The sequence below is a fragment of the Lepisma saccharinum genome, chromosome 14 (genome assembly GCF_977018435.1).
Source record: "Lepisma saccharinum chromosome 14, izLepSacc3.1, whole genome shotgun sequence".
Lineage (NCBI taxonomy): Eukaryota > Metazoa > Arthropoda > Insecta > Zygentoma > Lepismatidae > Lepisma > Lepisma saccharinum.
This window is the reverse complement of record NC_139242.1, coordinates 65,577,203-65,593,357: the sequence shown is the minus strand read 5'-3', so window position 1 is coordinate 65,593,357 and position 16,155 is coordinate 65,577,203. Positions and strand designations below refer to the sequence as shown.

General features: G+C 36.1%; 1 protein-coding gene across 5 annotated transcripts in view; it reads left to right on the top strand.

The window, feature by feature from the left end:
• The window catches only part of LRR (capping protein regulator and myosin 1 linker 1 leucine rich repeat protein), an 88,465-nt gene that overhangs the window by 33,133 nt on the left and 39,177 nt on the right, over positions 1-16,155 (top strand). For all 5 annotated transcript variants that reach the window (XM_083135825.1, XM_083135824.1, XM_083135823.1 and 2 more), the window contains 2 exons: positions 12,452-12,603; positions 14,932-15,074. In XM_083135825.1, coding sequence (XP_082991951.1) covers positions 12,452-12,603; positions 14,932-15,074 — 295 coding nt within the window. The remainder of the gene's footprint in view (positions 1-12,451; positions 12,604-14,931; positions 15,075-16,155) is intronic.

The window sequence follows — 16,155 nt, the reverse complement described above, 5'->3', positions numbered from 1 at the left end:
AATAGAATATTTAAGTTGTGCAGAAGATGTTTATGTGTATTTGATGGTCAAAAAATGGCAAATAGGGTTCGGGAAGAAAATGCAGAAATTGCCAAAAACAAGTTAATTGAGCATCTGAAATACTGTGGCAACCATAAACCTGTTCATATGGTGATGCCTAATCCAAGTGAAAATTGCAAATTCAAAAAGTTTGAAGCCTTGTCGGAACACCCAGCATATATTGTCTGTGATTTTGAATCAAATCTCAAACCTCTTGCATTCTGCAATCCAGATCCTGAAGAATCTTCAATTACACCATACCAGCTACATGAACCTTCCAGCTTTTATTATGTGGTTGTACAGGATGGTGTTGTTAGTAAAGAATATTCATACATGGGAGCAGATGCCATCAAAATATTTGCACATAGAATAGAAAATGAGTGCCGTGACATAGCATCTAATATTTTATTAAAATCAAAGCCTATGTTGCCTTTAACAGAGAAACAGATTGAAGATTTCAACAAAGCAGAAAAATGCCCGGTATGTGATTGTGAATTTTCAGATACAAATATCAAGGTGAAACACCATTCTCATACAGATGGTAAATTCTTAATGGCCCTGTGTAATAGCTGCAATATTCAGATCAAGAGACCAAAATTTGTCCCCATATTTTGCCATGGAGCATCCAATTATGATTTCCATCATCTGATCAGGTACGAGGGGTTTGACAAGCAGAATTTAAATATTTTAGCTGAAAATGATGAAAAATATATTGCCATTACCAAAATAATTAAAGTTAATGGTGTTTCTATTCAATTAAGATTTCTTGATTCTTACAGAATTTTATCTGCTAGCCTGGCTACACTGGCAAATCAATTATCTGATGATCAATTCAAAATCACATGTGCCTTGTTTCCAAATCAGGACCTGAAATTAATTAGGCGGAAGGGTGTATATCCATATGACTATGTTACAGATTTTTCTAAATTTGATGAGTGTTCTCTGCCACCACAAGAAGAGTTTTACAGCAAAATCAGAGGATCTGGAATCACTGATGATGATTATCACCATGCCCAATTGATGTGGAACAATTTAAAATGCAAGACATTTGGTGATTATCACATGGCATATTTAAAACTTGATGTGACCCTCTTAGCTGATATATTGCAGGCATTCAGAAAATCTTCCATGCAAAATTATAAACTGGATCCAATATATTTTTTCAGTGTTTCGGGCCTAGCATGGGCCGCAATGTTTTTCAACACCAAAAAGCCATTGGATCTGATCCACGATCAAGATAAGTATCTGTTTATGGAGAAATGTATAAGAGGGGGGATGGTGCAATGTTCCCAGAGATATGCCAGAGCAAATAACAAATATATGCCTGATTATGATCCAGCACGGCCATCAAATTATATAGCGTATGTAGATGCAAACAGCCAGCCTCTATGGTCATGCCATGATGGATAAACTGCCATATGCAGGTCTTGAGTGGGTTGAAAATTTCAATATTGAAGATCTTAAGGACTTTGATGACAGTGACTATGGCCTCTTCTTAGAGGCTGATCTGACAATTCCTGATGATTTGCACAATACATTTTCTGATCTGTCCCCAATTCCCGAGGTTCAGTGCTCACCTGGCTCTAAACAGAAGAAGCTCATGATGACTCTGGAGCCAAAACAGGGTTATGTCATATATTACAAAAACCTCCAGTTCCTGATGAAACATGGTGTTCAAGTGACCAAAATTGGAAAAGTTTTGAGGTTCAGGCACTCAGAATGGTTGAAACCATACATTGATACAAATACAGAGCTTCGAACATCTGCAAAGAGCCAATTTGATAAGGGCTTGTTTAAATTGATGGTTAATTCTGTGTATGGCAAAACTATTGAAAATGTCAGAAAACATACCGATGTTAAAATAATTACTGACCCCAGCCTGAGCAAAAAATTGGTTGCAAAGCCTAATTTCAATTATAGAAGAATTTATGATGAGCACATGGCACTTTTCAACATGAAGAAAACAAAAATTAAGTTTGATAAACCTATTTATGTAGGGGTTGTGATATTGGAATTGGCCAAATTACATATGTTAACATTGTATTATGATGTGTTGAAACCTTTTTATGGTGATAATATAAAATTGATGTACATGGACACGGATAGTTTTATTCTTGATATTAAAACAGAAGATGTTTATCAAGATATGTCACAGCCTGAATTGTTTCAATACTTTGATACCAGTGAACATACAATAATTCAACCCCACAACAAAAAGGTGCCTGGCAAGTTAAAAGATGAGACACTTGGTGATGTTATTGTGGAATTTGCTGGGTTAAGTGCCAAGGTGTATAGTTTTAAAACATGTAGTGGTGCTGTTGCCAAAAAGGCCAAGGGCATTGGCAGAGTGACTGTGGAAAAAGAGTTTGTATTTGAAGATTATAAAAATTGCCTCAAATCCCAGAATTTAATCAAAACATCAGAATCCAGAATTCAGAGTGTGGATCACTTATTGACTTCAAATATCGTAAGAAAAGTGGCCCTGGACCCACATGATGATAAGAGATGCATTTTATCATGTGGCATACATACTTTACCTTGGGGGCATTGTGATTTGAAAAGTGGGAATCAATGCCCAATTACAGAGCATGATTTGAAATAAATAAACATGCCTATGAACTTATTTGGGTTCAAAAAACAGGCTATTATGGAGCTGCCGACACCACAACCCTCTTCTGATATGCTGTCTAAACTGAGTGGCTTGTTAATTATTCATCTGAACAGCATATTTACAGATAATGATGATGAAACAGGCAAAACATTGTACATATTTAACAATAATTTAAATCATTACCAATTACCTGTAGGTGGGCAATTGCAATTTATTACAACCCCTGAGGGTGATGTTAAAATTTCAGTAGGGAGAAATATTTATAGAATTAAGCACTCAAACATGGTTTCTGGCACTGTATATACTGTTTCTGCTGGTGACTGCTTATATATTGAAGTCCCTGGATCTTATGACAAGCTTATACCCTTTTTTATAGAATTAAGAATCAGATACTCTATAATAAATAACCACTAAAACAAAAATGCCTAATGATATATTTGGCCATACAAGGCATGAAGATCACAGTGATGAGATTCTGATGCTTGATGTCAGAGTCAAGAAATTAAGAAGTGATTTACAAGCTTTACAAACCACACTGAATGCCAGTCTTCAATTAGAAATTACAAATTTGCAATCACAATGCATGGACCCTCTTCTTAAAATTGATTCTGAACTCAAATTGTTGCTTCAAAAATATACTGATCTGGCAACTTTGGATAATTTTCAAAGTTTAGAAGAAGCTGTAGCAGCTCTTCAAGCCAAATTTAAGACCCAGGCCACCAACTCCGAGCAATTGAAACAACAATTGGAAGAGCAGATAAATAATGTCCAGACACAGCTCCAAACAATTGTCAAAAGCATAAAATCACAAGAAGATTTTGATCTAGTGATTTCCACTCTAAAGGAACAGATTCAGTCACTCCAGATACCTAATCTGGACCCTCTGCACAATGCCATAGCCGAGGTTAAAGAAAAAATTGAGACACTTGAAAATTTTATGAACAATTTGCCATCTTCTGATGCTTTGAATGCAATAACTCGGAGTGTAGCAAATATTAAGCTGCAACTTGAAACATATGAAGATTTTGGAAAAATTCAAAGTACCATAACCCATCTTGAAGGTACAATAGCAGCAGTGCAAAATGATTTGGCAAATGTACTAGAATCCCGCCTGCCCGGTATTGTAGACACACTTGTCAGTGTCCAGGAACAGATCACAAAGCTTGAAAACCTCAACACTGAATCTGAACTATCTCATTTTCATCACTTGATAGATGATATCCAAACAAAACTTGAAATTTTACAACAATCCACACCCACTCAGGCAGATATAGCCCTGCTCCAAAATGCTATGCAAAATGTGGCTGATGCTTCTGAATTAAACAATGTAAAATTGGCACTTGAATTTTTGCAAAATACAGTATCAAATCTTCCCACATCACAGGAACTTAAAAATATTAAGAGGGCAGTGAATCGCATATTGAAATCAGAAGATATCAAGAATATCCAGACAGAGATCAAACAACTCACTCAGACAGTGGCCACTCTACCAACCAATCAACATATTAATGAACTGCATGCCCTGTTTGAGGATATCAGAAGACAGGTCCATGATCTTACTGCTCAAAATTCAAAATTGGCAGTTGTTGAAAATTTGCAACAAATTGTAGCTAATATCAAGCAACAGCTAGGGACCATGGAATCCAATCAAGCAAATGCTCTGTCTGTTTTTGCCACGCAGCTACAAGAGATTGTGCAACAATACAAGAAACTTGTTGTGGACATAAAAATTAAGCCAGGCCATGATGATGTTGTTAGGACCATCAATGAGCACCTTGAATCTGTAACAAGCAGATTGCTTACAGCAGAAAAAGAAATAACCGGCATAATCGAGAATCCAAAACATACAGTAATTCTTGAATTGTACAGCATCCCCAACAAAGAATATGATTCACCATTTACACCAGGTGGCAAAATATATATGCTGTCCCCTGCACAATTTTATTACCAGTTTTTTGTTGGGGGCACACTGAGACCAATCAAGATCAAATATTGGCTTCAACCACAGGCACATCACTACCCTACCTTATCAATAACAAATGCTGAGAACAAAGTAAAAATCACCAGTGTAGAGTTAGAGGATTTTACAGACCCCAATACATTAGAAACAGCCTATACTGAAGATGATGGCTCTCTGGAATTTAAAATACATATTGGAGACAAATTATATTTAGAAAATCCTGCAGTCTCAGCTGCTGAACATCCTATAGTTGCAATATTCTTGTTTACATATTATGTCTAGAGAAATTATTGTTGATGAATTACACAGACAGGCCAGACATAATTTTAAGAGACTCCCAGTAGTCACAAAAGGCATAGATGATTTATGGCAGAGCGACTTGATTGAAATGGCAAGTGGGCAGTTGAAAAACTTAGACAAAATCAACAAGGGCTACAAGTATCTACTCACTGTAATAGACACATTTTCAAAATTTGCCTGGGCTGTGCCACTCAAATCCAAGACTGGAAAATATGTTACAGAAGCCCTCAGGACAATCATCAATCAGAGTGGAAGATCACCGCGCTATTTGCAAACAGATAATGGCAAAGAATTTTATAATTCAGTGTTTCAACAATTTATTAAAAGCCAGGCAATAAAACATTATTCGAGTTACAGTGACCTCAAGGCCTCAATTGTAGAGAGATTCAACAAAACCCTAAAAAATCTTATGTATAAACAATTTACCCTCCAAGGTAATTATAAATGGATTAATATTCTTCCAGAACTTCTACATAAATATAACAACTCGGTTCATTCCACAATCAACATGAAACCCTCTGAAGTAACTTCATCTGATGAGCAAAAATTGATCAGCACTGTTTATTATCCTAGATACCAGCCAACAACAAGAAAGGCCAAATACAGGGTGGGTGATCAAGTAAGAATCAGCAAATATAAGCACTTATTCAAAAGAGGCTTTACAAGAAACTGGAGCACTGAATTATTTACAGTGGTTCAAGTTAAACCTGGGACCCTTAACACATATATAATAAAGGATCACCGAGGAGAAATTCTCAAAGGCAGGTTCTATGAACAAGAGCTCAGCAAAACTAAACAGCCTGACACATATCTCATAGAAAAAATCATCCGCAGAAAAGGCAACAAGTTATTTGTCAAATGGCTAGGACTTCCAGAACACAGCTGGATCGATGTAAACAACATAATAATATGAGCACCTGGGATGTTATAAAAAGGCTGCCAGAACCTGAACAGCAGAATAAGAGAAATGGCAACTTGCTGCCTGATAATATTAGGTGTCTTATTGTTGGGCCATCTGCTTGTGGTAAAACTACACTAATGGTTGATAATTTTTTATTGGCACCCAACTGGTTAGACTGGAAAAACAGGCACTTGTATATCTTCTCTAAGAGCTTGGAACAATTAAAATATCAGCAGCTGATGAAGCTATATGATGGATTGGATATAGCCACTTTTGAACCAGATGTTAAGCCACTTCATGAATGTCTCGATAATTCTGTTGTTGTGTTTGATGACATTATACTGGATAATCAAAACAAGGTTAGAAATTTCTTTACACAGGGCCGACACAAAAACATTGATTGCTTCTACCTGGCACAGACTTTTTCTAAAATACCGAAGCAGCTGATCCGAGACAACAGCAATTTTATATGTGTGTTTCATCAAGATCATACCAACCTCAAACACATACATGATGAATATGTAGGTGGGGACTTGAGCTACAATGATTTTTCCAAGTTTTGCAGCAAGTGCTGGAGCCAGGACAGTTATGGGTTTGTCACAATTGATATGACAAGAACACCCAATAGTGGCAAATATAGAAATAAAATCAACAATTTTCTAGACATTGAAATATAAATAAATAAACATGAAAAGGCCAATCATTGATGATCTTAAATTAAGAGATTATCTTGTAAAAAGATTTAAGGGATGGAAATCAGAGAACCGAGGAATTTATGAACAACACAAACAAACAGAACAGCCTATCATTGATGCTATTAGTGAATTAGGTAAGAATATCAAAACTGTTACAGAGCAAAATCAAAATTTGATCACAGAGCTTGTACCTGTAGCTGCAAGGAACATATTAGATTATCCAATCACCCCACTTTCCAGTATTCATACACCTAGTCCTGTTGCTCCTCGAAGAATTGAAGCTACTCAGGATCCTATTGAATTGGGTCTTCTTGCTCAAAAATATTTAACCACACCTAAAGACAATAAAGATGAGGTGTTTGGCTTATATGCTGACACAGAGCTTGATGGCAGTATCATACATAGAATTGGCAATTTCAGAGTAACATTTATGGGGGATGATCTGATTGTTTATTCAGAATCTCGTCTCGGAGAAAAGGGTGCTTTTGTTAAGTACCCCGGCACACCTGGGTTGTGGGAACTGATGACTAGGAAAAGGCCTGGCAGCTATACAGATCAAGATTATGAATATTACAAAGAAATATTAATAAAATCAGATGCTCTGTACCAGAACAATGATCCCACACAAAAAAGAGTCAAGTCTAGCAGTGGGGCAAAATACAATAATTTAATCAAGCCCATATGGTCACAAATTAAGACAGGCAGTGGGATCAAACAATACAACACCCTGCCTAAAGAATTTGTGTGGGTTGATGATGTCAGGAAACTTGTAGATAGGTTATTGGTGATAGCTGGGGAGGAAAATGCTGGCAACCACAATTTTTACAATGAAAAGGTTGGAATTATGGACATGATAAGCACAAAATTGTCTAATTTTATAGTGAATGACACTAAGGGGATTGGATATCTCATAAAAATTATTAATACTCTACCCCCCAAATTTTGGAATATTTCTGAGGGCCGGGGGTTGGTTAATGACATTATAAACAAGCTGCCATTTGAACTACACATTCCAGGCTATCAGTATTGTGGTCCCGGTACAAAATTGGATCATAGATTAAACAGAGGGGACCCTGGTGTAAATCCCCTAGATGCTGCTTGTAGAGACCATGACATAGCATACAACACACATTCTGATCTTGACAAGAGACATGTTGCAGACAAGAAATTAGAAGAGGCTGCATTTGGCAGATTTGTAAGCAAAGATGCTTCTTTGAGTGAAAAAATAGCAGCATTGGGAACCACCATAGCTATGAACACCAAACAAAAACTGGGGTGGGGGTTGTGAATATGTATATAATAAACCTACAATGAAGGCCAAGGGTGTTATGTATCAAATACCTTATGCAGGTCTCAAATCTCTTAAAACTATTGACAGTCTTTTAACCAAAAAGCAGCGCAAGAAAAAAAATTCTTGTCTTGCAAAGGGGCATGGTATGAAATTGTTGCTTAGTACCCCCCAATTAAAAAAATTACAGCAATCAAGAAAAAAATCACATGTGGGGGGATTTATATTTACTATCCCTGCCATCTTAGCTGCTCTCGGGGCTGTTGGGAGCTTGGCCGGGGGATCAGCTGCCATAGCAAAAACGGTAATAGATGCCAAAAAAAATAAAGCAGAATTAGATGAGCAGAAGCGCCATAACCTGGCCATGGAGAAAAAAGGCAAAGGTGTTAAGAGAGCCATGAATAAGTTTAAAAAAAACAAGAGCCGCTTACAAACCAAGATATTGAAGCTTTAATTAAGCCACTGGGCATCAAACATTTTAGAGGTGTGTACATGTCTGATTCTTTACCGGAACAACCACTCAACAAAGAGTGTGGCATTGTTAATTTGGATGAGTACAAAAATCAGGGCACTCACTGGATCTGTTATCTTAAATATTTAAAAAATGAGGCATTTGTGTTTGATTCATTTGGAGGTGTTCCACCTGAAAATTTAATAAAATATCTAAAATCAGCTAATCTTTATTACAATAATGCCCGTGTTCAAAACTTCAAAGATGTTAATTGTGGACATTTGTGTTTATCTGTTCTCAGATATATGTCTCAAATAAATAAACCATCAATTGAAGATTTTCAAAAAGCCTTGTGGTATTTAAAACATCATGGGGGTATTCCATCTCACCAGCCAAAATTCAATATTGAAACTCAAATTGCATGATGACATAGTGTATCCCAAAACAATAGCTCTCAGAGCATTTTATGGCATGTACTTGATCCCTAATATTACACACCACAACAACAAAATTGCAGTTGGGGATCAAAAAATTGTCATCACTCCAGGGCAGTATAATCTATCCACTCTAAATGCTCAATTACCCAGAGGTGTAGTGTTAAGTCAAAATTCTGTCACTCACAGAGTAGAGATTGTATCTGCTACAGAAACAGTGGGTCTGGGTACTATAGGAGAGCTGCTAGGATTTGAGAACAACACAAAACTTGAAGCAGGCATCAAACACACTGCTATGAATATACCTAAATTCTTAGCCATAGAGACTCTGAATATTCACTGTAATGTGGCTGAGGGTATGATCACCAAATCAAATGGTATAGGCACTCACAAACAAACTGGCATCATTGCAACATTCAAACCTAATTCCGAATTCATGGAGCCAATCATCTACAATCCATCCCCAACATTATATTTTCCTGTGTGCCATAATAGAATAGATTATATTGAATTGATGGTCACTAATGAAAAAGAAGAATTAGTTGATTTTGCTGGAGCCACAACAACTGCTATCATAGAGATTAATATTTAAATAAAAATACATACAATGGAAAATATTGAGAGTTATGAGCTACAATCATTCTCCCCAAACAGGAGGACATTTGCAAATTTAAATCAACCCAACACAGAAATTGAGGTTGATCTTGATGTAGGGGATGGATTTATACACCCTCACAGAGCAGATCTATACATCAAATTTGATGTTGTAAAGCTCGATGGAACAGATTATCCGGCAAATTCAAATATAAGATTGGTGGATAATTTTGTGCCGCATCTGTTCTCTGAAATTGAGATCAGAAAACATGGTGTTGTTATAAACAGAGTGGATTATCCCGGCATTACCTCCACAGCTTTGGCCACATTAAAATTATCCAAAACCGAGGCTTCTTACTACAAAATAGGTGGATTTGAGGCTGGTGAGAAAATATTATCTAAAAATCACACAGTGCTGTTCCCCATGCGCCTGTTGCCAGGATTCTTCTCAGATTACAAAGATATTATGTGGAAGGGTGGTTTAAGAATTACATTTAGAAGAGCTGCCAATGATAATAATGCTTTGATGAGGTACAGCACATTAAACCCTACAGGAGAAGCTCTGCCTAATACCCTACCTGATGCAGGCAAATGCATTATTCAGACTATGGAGTTAAGAATCCCTGTTGTTGAATATGAGGCCAGTTATGCTCTTAAATACAAAGCTGATATAATAAAAAATCCACAGGTTCTTTTGCAATTTTATACATATCAATGTGTACAGAAGCCCGCAACTGGTTCTTATTATGAGTTTGATGCTACAAATTCATTCTCCAGTATACAATATGACATGCCTGATTTTGTGGTGGTACTGTTTCAGACTGGGAGACACAATAATCAGGAAAAAAATTCAAGTAGATTTGATAACTGCAACATCAAGAACATATATCTTAAAAATGGCAGAAATGAGGTCTTTCCTAGAGAAAATTATAATTTAGACATGTCCAAGAATGATTTCCTCAAATTATATGAGGCATTTTCTTCCTTCAAACGTGTCACTACAGGCAATACTGACATGTATTACACACCAGATGAATTCAAAGCACAGAGGCCCATGTTTGTAATCAACACTTCAAAAAGAAAACAAGTTGTGGTGAATGACAGGACAAACATTAAAATTATCTGTGAATTCCATGAGGCATTACCTGATGACACTATATGTAGTGTTATTCTCATAGGGGAAAAATCATATGTTTATGATGTAAGAAATGAGAGAGTCACGGAGCAATTCTAGAGATCCGATTCAAACACAGAGGCCCTTTGGATATAAAACAATAATACCAACACTTTGCTGTCAGGGAGGCCTAGGGGCCTCTTAATTTTAAAACATATAAGCCATGGAACTATGTACACAGCACTTCTGCATATTGCAGGAAAGCTCATATCAAACAGCACTTCTGCTAGTAGCAGGAAAGCTTTTATATATATTACTTACCCAAATTTAACAGCACATCTGCTCGTGGCAGGAAAGCTCATATAAAACAGCACTTCTGCATATTGCAGGAATTCAAAACAGCACATCTGCTAGTAGCAGGAAAGCTTTTATATATATTACTTACCCAAATTTAACAGCACTTCTGCTCGTGGCAGGAAAGCTAAAAAACACAGCACTTCTGCTTATTGCAGGAATTCAAAACAGCACATCTGCTAGTAGCAGGGAAGCTAAAAAACACAGCACTTCTGCTCGTGGCAGGAAAGCTAAAAAACACAGCACTTCTGCTTATTGCAGGAATTCAAAACAGCACATCTGCTAGTAGCAGGGAAGCTAAAAAACACAGCACTTCTGCTCGTGGCAGGAAAGCTAAAAAACACAGCACTTCTGCTTATTGCAGGAATTCAAAACAGCACATCTGCTAGTAGCAGGGAAGCTAAAAAACACAGCACTTCTGCTCGTGGCAGGAAAGCTAAAAAACACAGCACTTCTGCTCGTGGCAGGAAAGCTCATATAAAACAGCACTTCTGCATATTGCAGGAATATAGAAATATGCAATGAATATTTCTGTAAGTTACACACAGACTCGGGGCTTATATTATTGCAACAAGACCAAACCTAAATGCAATTCAGTTTGCATGACAATATCCAAGAAGCCAATATAATTATTACTAGGAATTTCCTCAATATGATGGATAGCAAGTAATTTTCCCTGAAAGGGTGCACAGTATAGATAAGAATTTTCTCTTTGAGTCCCATGACAAATGACATGTAATTTCCCTCTGAAAAAACATAGTGCAGGTTAAGCCAACAGATAAAATCTCCCAGGCATACAGAAAGAAGGCAATTACTCTTTGATGATGAATAATATGTTATTTCTCTCTGAAAAGACACAATATAGATTATATCTGTTGGCATGCAATAATTTATTGCTGGCCGAAACATGGGACTGATCAAAAGATTATAAAGAACATGGAAACAATTAATTATGTTTGTTCGCCTCTCTCCCATTGTATTGATCAGGCAATTTTGCCTGCATAGCTGAGCTGATATTTTACCCAGATAACAGCAATAACAAAACTCTGGTGATTCTTAATAGAGAATAATTTTGCTCTGTTGTACAACATTTTTTACTAGGTTTAAGATCTGGGGGCTATCAACTAGCAATAATTATTCTCAAAATCTCACATATGGAATGCCACATATATTTCAATCTCTCAGAACTCAAACCCAAAAGCCTCCTGATTACAAGACAACAATATTAACATTTTGCCATCAGGGGAGGCTTCACATTTTATGAGGACTTAAACCCGAACCTTTTGATTACAAGGCAATAAAAACCATGCACCACACTCTACTTTCTCTCAGAACCCAATAAATATCACTTCAAGATTCCTGGGATTTTGACAGAAAAACATACTATAAACAATAAGATGATAAGAGAACTTGGCATAGTTTTAAGTATAAGCAAATCAATCTGAGGGGCTCATCATTTCTCAGAAAATTCCTGAGGGCATTTTTACAAAAATCTTGGATTAGACAGGGTTCCACACTTGAGCAAAAAGCTCATATGCTCATGTTGAGCTTGTTTTAAGTATAAGCAAATCTGCTGGAGGGGGGCTCATCCTTTCTCGAGGGGCTCATCCTTTCTCGAGATGGTAATATCATCAATACAACTACTGCTGAAACATGCTTATTAGCTCACTGGAGTCCTTCTGAGACTGATGTGGCCTTTCTGTATTTCAGGAACCTTTTACTGGGGCTTGCATGTAATGAAACCACAACCGGGGTTGAGCTAGACCTTAGTAGCAATAACCTTGGGGCCCAAGGGGCACATGTGTTGGAGTCATGCATACATGGAGTTAGGTGTCTTCAGAACCTGGATATTAGTGACAACAGTAAGTATACTAGTATTATTAAATTATATGCAATTTAGAGTGAATTCCGTATGCTTTATTCTGTTAATGACTGTGTAGCTTCAAAAAGATAAATTTGAAATCTATAGGGTGTCCGAAAAGTCATGCAACCGAGAATTTGAATGTTTGTATGTAACCAGGCGTGCCCTACATCTGGCTATGTAATTCAATCAATACCCAGATAAAAGAAAAGAGTTGAAATTTAATGTACGAAAAGTGACTCCATAGCTCTCTTTTACCCATGTTTATTCTTACTTCATACACAAAAAAATGTTTACACCTTATTAGCATTTTCTGTATACTGAACATTCATCACAGCATGATTTTTTTGTTTAATGTTAAAAATTTATCCACGTAAACAAACAAAATACCCAGTGCTCTATCGATGTTACATATGTCCAAATTCTTGGTTGCGTGACTTTTCGGACACCCTGTACAATTGCCTTCATGTATTTGAAGTAAGTCTTGAAGCTTTCCTGGTGACGAATGATGAAAAGACTCTCTCGGGCTATCGACCAGGTGAGTTGCGGAAAACATTCCAAGCTTTCGAAAGCTAGCAACACTTCTACCCTGAAGACGAGAGTGACGTTAGCTCTCGAAAGCTTTGAATGTTTTCCGCAACTCACCTGGTCGATAGGCCGAGAGAATTTTTTCATGATTAGTTTTCCTTATTAATTTTTAGTTTTATGTTTACTTGTCCCACTGCTTGTTTACTCCCTCAACAAACAAAACGGTGATACACTACCTTCTGCATCCTAGATGCCACAACCTGTCTTATAGAAGGCAGTGATCCTTCAAACTTAACTGGACAATAAAAATAGCAACGTGGAAATATGGAACTTTTCCAATACAAAATTAGCTTAATTAGTTTTTTATTGTGATTTTGTTATGGGATAGATTAATTAGCACATGGCCTATTTATCATTTTGTAATAATTTCCTCATCAAGTGAAGGGACTCATCTAGATGTAGTGCACATGGAATCATTTTGCATTATACTGTTTTGAGGTTACAGGCTTCTGAATTTCAAGTTTATATATAAAAAAAGGGGGTGGGGGATACAAAAACATTTTTTCCCCATAAATTTTGTTAATTTATGGACATATACTAGATCCAAAGAGAAGACATTACAATGATTACATGTATTTCGAAAGTCGCAACCCAAACGTTGATGACGTGTAACAGAAGACATATTTACATTGTTTTTTTTTGCCTTATTAAGCCTCATCCATTGAGATCTTTTTTCAAACCATAACATTATTAGTTTACTCGATAATAAAATTCTATTAATTAATTAATGGCAGAAGCCTATGTTATTTTCCACCCAGAATGCCAATTTTGAGTGAGAGAAGTGTGTAAGTAATTATTGAAGTGTCATAATTGAATGTCTGTTAATCTGTCATTTATGGCCAATAGAGGTTTGGGACTGGTGATTAAGTAAAAGGTCCAATTTTAGGGACATATCACCTTGGCCAGCAACACTAGCAGGCCAAACTTTTGTCAACTCAGGAAACATTTCCTTCCAGTTCTTTCAGGCATTTAGTGACAGCTTCTTTGAATTCTAAAATAACTGCTACCCCCAAATTTTAAATTTTCTCTTAAGTTGCTCCCCAAGAATTTTGTGAAGAATAATGAGATCTGCAGTTCATTAAGATTGGAGCATTTATCTTACAACATCTGAACCAGTCTTCATTGTGAATGTTCAGTCTGCCTTGATTAAGTACCGAACACCATTTTCACACATTTCCCTTGTTCGTAATGTCATCACCATGCATTTCAGTGATTTGCCTGTGAATTTGTATAGGTCATATTTTCTTTAAGTTTAGAAACTAACTTGAGTACAGTACACTCCAAACATATATGCTTGGCAGGATTTTTAATTTTCTCCTCTTTCAATATCCGTAAAACAGTAAATAAACTTGGCACCAAGGAATTTGGTGAGCACTGAGTCAACACATAAGGAGATTGAATTGACAGTAGTAATTTGTCTGGGAGTGCATACAATTGTACTCTTTATTCATTGAACATATTGTTTGTACAATGGGTTTGTTTTCATTTTTGACATGGTGCAAATAGTCTAATACAGTGTTAGTATGTTTGCTAAAATTGTGATTAAGCTTAGAGGAAAATATAGCAACTTTTGCATGGAAAATTAATTTTTTCACCAAAACAATGAGACTACTGTAATTAGTGCTGTACAATGCTTTGATAAAATATAGGTGAACATATTTTATGTATGAAGTCATTGTGTTATTGCAGTGTGTTAAATACTTGAATTACTGTCCTCTACACTAGTTGTTGTATGTTCCAGATATGGATGTTGAACTTGCCTCAGTTATCAGTGAGATTAATAAGAATAAGTCAATTAAGCATTTGAATATAGGAAGGAATTTGAATAACATTAAGGCAAAACATGTAACCTTTGTGATGGAAGCTATTGTTCAAATGATTCAGGTAAAACAATCTTATATCAGCACCTTATTTCTCTGTATTGTGCATGTTTGTTGGATAATTGGATATGTTGCATGCTATTGTGAATTATTGACACTAGAAATTATGCATAAATTTTCTTGATGTGTGACCATATTTAATTCAAAATGCATTTTTGAACTATTCTAGGGTCATTATTTGTTGCCCTCTAGGTTCATTGAATGTTTATATTATTACTTGGAGACATCTAGTTGGCATGGGGGAGGCAAGTTTACCAAAGAATCTTCTTTACCCTGGAGATGTCTACTTTTTAGATAAAAAATAAAAGTGGCATGGGGAGATTTTTCTTTTCATAGTAAATATGTCCAGGTTTTCTACAAATGCATAACAAAAATTTTCAAATATTAAAAAAATTAGCATAGCAAGTCACAATATGTTCACTGGATGTCACATTAGTTTAAATATCATTGCTTAAATTGATGCTCAAACATCATTGATAACAACCAGTTGGTTGATATCAGAAATCTACACATTGAATGATGAATCATGAGCAGATTTCAGCTTTTCTCATTTCTGTAATGAAAATCACTACTGAAACTGGAATTAATGAGATGGCAGTCATTTACAATTAAACTAAATCCTTGTCATCACCTTGTAATCAAGGGACCTGAGTTCGATACCTGGTGGAGGTACATGGCACAGTGGTTTGGAGCCCACTTTAAACTGTAAGTCCTGTCCCTAGTAGCCTTTCTGTGCATGAAGTGGACTTAAAACAACAATTCAAACAATTCAAAATTAAACTAAATCTCCTTTGGGAGACATGTAATATTTCTATTCTCATAAACAAACAATACTTAAGCTTAATAATTAAGAAATTGTTTGGTGGCAGAAAAGTGACTACAATGAAAGTCTCGATAATTAACAATTTTTTTTCAAATTTTTCATGTGAAAAAAGGAAATAAAACTTGTCTTCTACAATTGAGGACATCCTTCTGGTAATAGATCATATGGTAAAGCAAATAATTAATTTATTCCATGAAATCTTCATACATGCCAATATGTTCTTTGTATCCACATTACCTTTCATAGTAATTAATGTGTCCTT